This window comes from Petaurus breviceps, unplaced genomic scaffold (genome assembly GCF_028583685.1).
Source record: "Petaurus breviceps papuanus isolate PSGF00001 unplaced genomic scaffold, PetGlider_PUasm1.0 490, whole genome shotgun sequence".
In the NCBI taxonomy this organism is placed as follows: Eukaryota; Metazoa; Chordata; class Mammalia; order Diprotodontia; family Petauridae; genus Petaurus; species Petaurus breviceps.
Genome location: NW_027186352.1, coordinates 1,207,578 through 1,214,513, shown reverse-complemented (window position 1 = coordinate 1,214,513; position 6,936 = coordinate 1,207,578). Strand labels below are relative to the sequence as shown.

Below are 6,936 nucleotides of genomic sequence, written 5' to 3'. Positions count from 1 at the left end.
TGCACATAGGTACCCAGACATACCACATACACACACACACACACACAGAAGCACACACCCTCCGGGTCTCTGGGGCAGGGCTCAGCCCCCTCTCTCAATGGAGCTCTGGAGGGCAGGCCAGGGTCTCACCTGAGCTCAGAGCTCTGCCCCTGCCTGGTGTAGTTAGCTCAGGGCTAACTCTAATGGCTGGTGTTGTTCAGAGCTGTCTCCTGATGGGAAAAACCCATGTCCAGATGGAGTGGAAAGTTTCTGAATGGGCCCCAGAGACTTGGCCAGGCCTGGGAACAGCTGCAAGGCCTGTCTGGTGCCCCTCCTTCAAGAAGGGCACCTTGTTTGTACTCTGGATCTCTTCATCTCTGCTCCTGTGAATGCCATGAAGCTTTTTGCCTCAAGCCAGAAGCAGGGTCTGGGGGCAAAAGCCGCAAGCTGGCCTGCCTTTGAGGCCAGCCTCTTCACCAACTCACCCGGGGGGCCCTGGACACCCCTTGGGAGTCCTTCCTTCCTCCTCTGTAGAATAGGGGAAGAGGCAAATCCTGTCCCTGCCTCTGACTACCTATGTGACCTTGGGCAAGTCACTGCCCCAATTTGTGCCTCAGTTTCCCCATGTGTGGTACGGTGTTCCTGACGATCCAAGAGGGTGGGGAGCTGATAAGGGAGTGGCACACATAAGTGCCCCAGGAAAAGGGAAGGGTGCAGTGTGCCTTTGAGCCTCAGCTAGGTTCTATCTATCTGTCTCTGTTTTTTCTCCCACTCCCCAAGTGCACGGTGTGTATCTCAGACTGGATGGCTGAGGAGGGGCCATCTCTGGAGTTCCCTGCTTTTTTAGGTCCTCCTGACTCCAAAGCTCACTGCACCACCTAGCTACCCCCTGCTCATCTTTAAAAGTTGCAAATGAGTCATTCTTTGGTGCTAAGGATTTTTTTTCAAATAAAGCATCATTTTTAGAAAATTGCATGATGATGGAATGCAGTGAATTCTGGGAAATGCAAAGGTTTCTTGCTCTTTCTGCCAGGGCTGGTCAGGCCCCCACTTTAACCTAGAGGGAAATGTCTGTCGTGAAACACTCCTAGACAATCAATACCTGGATTGGTTTTGTCAGCTTCTACCTTGAAAAATCATAATTAAATGCTTTAATTCATCATAGAGCAGTCTGACATCCAGGCACTCAGTGAGCAGGGAGATTTTCAGAAAGCATTTTAGAGCAGAAACGGCCTGGCTGGAGGCAGCCTGGGGGCCGCTGGCTGGGGGCAGCCCCGGGGGCCGCTAGCCGAAAGGCCTGGCATCCCGGCTAATTCACTGCAGGGGACCCTCCGGAACACCCCTCCCCCTCCATCCTGGGCCGAGGCCAGAAAGGGCCGTTCAGTGGAACTGAGCCTGAGTTCCGAACCAGCCCTGAGCTCTGCGCGCTAGCCTGCTGGCTCTTAAGTCTTAACCCTGGGGGAGACGGCCTCGAGGACCGTGGCCCTGATCCCGGGCCTGGCAGTGGCTCTGGGGCGGGGGAAGGGGCCGCTGTGCTCCAATTAGCCCCGGCACCGCCTAGGGGCTCGTGGGCGCCCCTCCCCCGACCGCGCCCGTGCTCGAGGCGTTACAGATTGTACAGACACGGAGCCTCATCGATCATGCCGCGCTCGGTTACCTCGCCATCATGTCGCGTTCTGCTTCCTGGGCCCTAACACACCAAAGGTTGCCCACTGCGCGGGGGGCGCGGCGGCGCCTGAGAGCGCGCGGTAATGAATGCTCACTGGAGCGGCCGCTGTGGCTGCTGTGATTTGTTTATCTGTCCAAAGATTATGCAGTCGGAAATCCGCGCTGCCGGCTGCCTGGGCAAATTATCAAGTTGCCTTTGACGAATGTCCCCCCTCGTGACGGCGCGGCGCCGTGGGCCCGAGATCTTGGAGGAGCTCATGCATGCCCCACGGAAGCGCGGCTTGTTCGTAACCCTGACCTTCAGCTCCACCCGCCTCAAAGATGATTCAGTTTTAACTTGATCGTGGTAAATGCGGCTCTTAATATCAGCTGCCGAGTCAGACGTGACTGATCACACCTGCGACAAATCTCCAGTTTCCTCTCAAAGCAAAGCATCCTACAGGCCGCCCTGCGGCCAGCCCGGCCTCTAGCTGAGGCCGAATGGTGGGAACCTGCAAGCCTGCGGAGAGCCAGCACCTTTCCAGATGTAATTAAGGTGTACAGATTGCTTTGTGGAGCGGTATGAGAACTCCCTGGTTCCTGTTCTCCCAGCTTCACGCCACAGGCCGTCAAAATCAGATTAAACAGAGAAAATGACAAAAAGATGAGCCTCTTCAATTACACGAGTCAGGGTTTTATCATCCGTGAGACAGAAGAAAACAAAGTGTTGAGAAGAAAGTTCAAACTTGAATGGAGTTTTGTTTCTTTTAAGTCAGAATTTAGAATCCAGCTCAGGTGTGCTGGACCTGCCTAGCTGGGCAAACATACCAGGCTCCCTAGCCCGGGCAGGCTGTGCACCTGTGACACTCCCAGCTGTGACTCGGACCCTGCCCTCTCCTCACCCCCTTCCCTTCAGTCACTTGTGTCATCCCTGTGGGGTCTGAACTGGGCTGTGGCGTCTACAGCTCACAGCCATCAGGAAGGAGCTGGGGTGGGAGGGGGCTGAAAGCAGGTGTTTAATGGGCATCTGACAAGACCTCAGACTGCCTGGACTCCCTTTCAGTCTCACAGGGCCAGGCCCAGGGACTTGGACTGAGTCCCCAGGGCCCCAAAGCTGCCTGAACTGTAGCCCAGAGCCCAGCCAGCAGGAAAAAGACCCTAAAGGTTGACCCAGATTTTCTATTGACCATTCATGGCCATAAATAAGGTTTTAAAAATCACTGTAACTGTTCTATAAGGTAAGTCCCTAAATCTTTTGCTGGTGGGCCCAAAGATCCCACACCCATTAGGCCGGGGTCTCAATTTTTATTAAAGCCCCAGAACGGTCAGGAGAATGAGGTGGGTGGAGTTACATCTCAGGCAGGGGGAATTATCGTTCCGTGTTTGCTTCGGTTATCTCTTCATTTATGAAGCTCCTGTCACGTGCCTCACCCTGGCCTCGGGGGCTACAGGGACAAAAACAAAGCCTTTGGTGTGGTGGAGCACAATCCTGCCTCCTGCCCAGCATCCCGATGGCTACATGATAGAGATGTCCGGGCTGAAGAGATAGTAACCTGTCCAGCGGTGTGAAGCTGCCAGGCTTTCTTGGGAAAGCATCCGTTAGAAGTGTGGTGTGGCCAGCACCTCTGTGCACTGTCCTTGTCCCAAAGGCCTTGGCAGTGGCCTGGGCATCTCTCTGAGGCCCACCATCTCTGTGACTGCTCTTGGCAAGACAGCTTCTGATTCCCCAGACTCACCCACCCCTTCTCCCGTTTGTCTTTTCCTAGTCTGAAAACGATGAGAAGATTGTGACCTATGACAACATTGGACCCAACGTCTGCATGGGAGATCACAAGGTATTTAAAATTGCCACCCAGAAGGCTTGCAAATGCAGGCAGATTGGGTGCCTGCCCTGAGAAGGATGAAAGTTGTCCCTCCTAATTCTCCTTAAGGCTGGGGGAGGGGGGGGATGTTCCCTAGATGGCAGACCAGCCACACAAGAACATTTTCTGTAGGATTTTTATTCCCTGTCCCCCCTCCCCAATATTAATTCATATATTATTTGAATTGTGTTTTCTTGGGTCTGGTTTCTATATTGTCTTACAAACAGTGTTAGGTACAAGAGGGGTGTATCCAGGCCTAGGACCCAAGAATCCTGTATTGGGCCCCAGCCCCTCGATGCAGGTGCTGCCCAGTGAAATATCCCTCAGGAGACTAGACCACCCTTCCCAAATCACTTGAGTGGAGCCAGGAGATAAATTGAAGCGGGACCAGCGTGTGCTGCTCCTTCCAAACCCAGAAGCAGTGGCCCCCTTTTCTTCCTAGAGTCTTTCTGAGCAGCCTGTCTGTAGCGCTGCCCAGTGAAAACAAGGGAGTTTTCATTAGAGGCCCCTTTCTTTGCTTCGGTCACATTATTGGTGAATTAACTGGGAGTTCTCAAGTTCGGGCTTCCTCACTCTGGATATGGCAGTGAGACCTTTGTTACGAAGCAGAAGACTGGTGTCTTCCCAGGCGGTCCTTTGGCTGCTCCAATTAAACATTAACCAGGCGGGAGCCCCTTGTCCCCGAAGCCTGGGCTGGTGACCCCTCAGCCTGGCCCCTGCCGGGAGGATTGGCCTGGAGTGGATGAGGGCCCTCCCCCGAGAGTTGGGCGGGAGGAGGGGCGGGGTGGGGGCGGTGCCCCAGCCGGCTGCTCGGCTCCGCCCTGACGCCTTCTCCTTTTCTCCCTCCCCACTGCAGCCGGTGTTCCTGTCCTTCCGCATCGCTCCGGGGGCAGGTAAACCCAGTGCTCATATGCACAAGTGTTGTGTCGTGCAGTGACGTGTCGGTAAATATCCCTTTATTACAGTTCCCCTTTGCCATGCAGCCTTTCCTCCCTCGCGGGCTCTGGGCTAACGCGTGCTCCTTCCCCGCCAGGGAGGAGATGCCAGCCGAACGAGAAGATCTTTCGGGAGACTGCCTTGTAGCCTGCGAGGAGGAGGAGGAGGAGGAGGAGGAGGAGGAGGAAGAGGAAGATAGATGAGCAGTATACTGAAACCCATTCTATTTAACAGCTGTATTGATAAACAGTCCTGAGTGCCACCTTTGTAGACTGCTGGCCACACACTCTGCTTCGGCACAAGGGCGCTGTCCAAGGAGGGCCTCACATACCTCACTGTCTTGTATGTTCCTGTGACGTCCAGTAGAAATGTGGAGTTTTTGAATAAGTCACAGTCCTGTTGCCAAAACGCTAATAGACTGCAGAAATAGTCTGCATTTTAGATTTCACCGTTTTCAACTCTTAACAATCGTTGGCTGATGTTGAGAAGCTACTTCTGCCTCCTGCGAGCCTTGGGGCAGCCGGTGGCCGGGCTCTGTCCACTGGACTGTATAGATAGATAGTGATCCTTAGCGATAAGTACTCGGTGCCACCGGCTTAGGGGAGCTTGTCCTCCCTCCGCCTCGTTATGATTTTTATTGATCATTGATCGGCCTTGTGTTTCCCCAACTTTACTGCCATGGTCCATGGTTTGTGAATCACACTGCAGCTGCTTTCCATTTATATATATATATATATATATAATATATATAAATATATCTACTTTTTAAAATAATTTATAAATCTTACCAAAACCTACGCTAAATAGACTTTCCGGTCTGAACGCCTGTGAGTGACGTCCAGTCAGCCCCTCTTGTTGGAGCCGGAGGTTGGTTTAGTTCTGTTCAAACCAGCCACCAGAACCTTTAGAATCAACCCCGAGCAGCCCTGTGCCCCTTGGTGGCTTAGAAGAGATGAGACCCTCCCCCAGCCCTCATATGATAATTCCCCCCCACACACCTTCTGTGCTCCTTAAGGATGGAATGTGATGTGACAGCCAGTCTGGCTAGACAGGTGTCCCCTCCCAGAATTTTGTGACCCATTCCAAATGTCTTCCCTTTGTCACTGTCCTTGGTGCCAAGTAGTCTCGATGACAGTAATAACATCATGGAAGAGATAAAAAACAACCTCATCTGCTTCAGGTAGAAACTGCTCACTGTAGCTAGGTCCGAAGTTTTAGGAACCCACCTGCCCCTGGCCCCTGCTTACTCCCATGGCCAGCCCACTAGCTCACCTTATGTCGCCAGAGGTCACCTCTCCCCCACCCTGTGGCTCCCCACCTCAGCTTGGCACAACATTCAGAGGCGATTATCGAGTCTGCTGATGAAACACACGCGTGGGTTGTATCGATTCCACGTAGAACACTACAGAGCCCAGGGACTGAGGGAGGGCATTGGGCGGGTGCTGAATGGGGCAGAAATCACTACAATGCTGGTGTGTCTGTGTCTGCTGGCAGGATTTGTGTTGCTAGCACACCCCTGGAGGGGAGTGATGCCACGGCCTGAGCCGTGGCCAGCCTAGCACGCTCTGCTGCCATTTCAACAAGGGTAGTTCTCTTAATCGTGAATTTCACTTATGAAATAACTTGGAAGGCCTTGAGAAATGAGAACTCTGTTCTCAAGCAATAAAATTGATCTTGGTGACAATGTTTGTTCCCATGTTTTGTTTTCCTGCCTACCCGGGAGACTCAGGGCAGGAGGCATTTCTCCCACCTCCATTAAACAATTGATTTCAGAGGGGTCCCCATTTCTGAGACTGGGTGGGAATGTTGTGGGCAGCCTGTAGGAAGCACACAGCTTTCTACGCAAGGTGCCATGTGCCCCAGGGGTAAGGTACTGGGGATGTGGCCAGGAGGGAGGAAGAAGGGGAAACCAGGGCTGGCCACACTATCCCACCCATGGAGCTCCAGGTCAATTGCAGGCCCTCTCCACTCCATCCCAGCAACCCTGTGTGGCTCACTGACAGGTGTTACTGGGCCCACTTACTGGCACATAGTACAGCCTCCTCTGGAAGCCGAGCTCTTGCTCAGTGCACTCTTGTACCATGGCCTGACCATCGCCGATGGGAAATCCTCTCATGTCCCTGCCCCAAATAAACCTTTGATTTGGAGGGAAAGAGACTGATAGGGCCCACATGAACCCTAGGTATGTTGACAAAGACAAGAATAAACAGAGCTACATGGGGCAAAATCATCCTATTTAAATTCACCTCAAGCATGTTCCAAAGTGATTCGATTAGGGGGAATTCCCAGCTTCATCTCCTGAGTGGGTACATGTCTGTGTAGGACACCTCCTTCAGAGGGAGTGGGCATCTGCCATGACCTGCTCCTTGATCTGCTCCTCATTCTACAAGAACCCAGGAAATGTGAGACCGCCAGAGCAGTTCTGTGTCCCTGCCTAACCAGTGAAGTCCAAGCACAAGCCACTTCAGCCAAAATAACCATGCCCAGGAAGCCAGGGCTTTGCCAGGCTGGA

General features: G+C 53.2%; 1 protein-coding gene across 1 annotated transcript in view; it reads left to right on the top strand.

Annotated features, from left to right (window-relative positions):
• INPP5A (inositol polyphosphate-5-phosphatase A) overlaps window positions 1-6,108 on the top strand; it is a 188,248-nt gene extending 182,140 nt beyond the window's left edge. Inside the window, exons 14-16 of the mRNA XM_069101631.1 lie at window positions 3,393-3,461; window positions 4,345-4,432; window positions 4,522-6,108. Coding sequence (XP_068957732.1) covers window positions 3,393-3,461; window positions 4,345-4,425 — 150 coding nt within the window. The 3' untranslated portion in view covers window positions 4,426-4,432; window positions 4,522-6,108. The remainder of the gene's footprint in view (window positions 1-3,392; window positions 3,462-4,344; window positions 4,433-4,521) is intronic.
• Window positions 6,109-6,936: the final 828 nt, after the last annotated feature.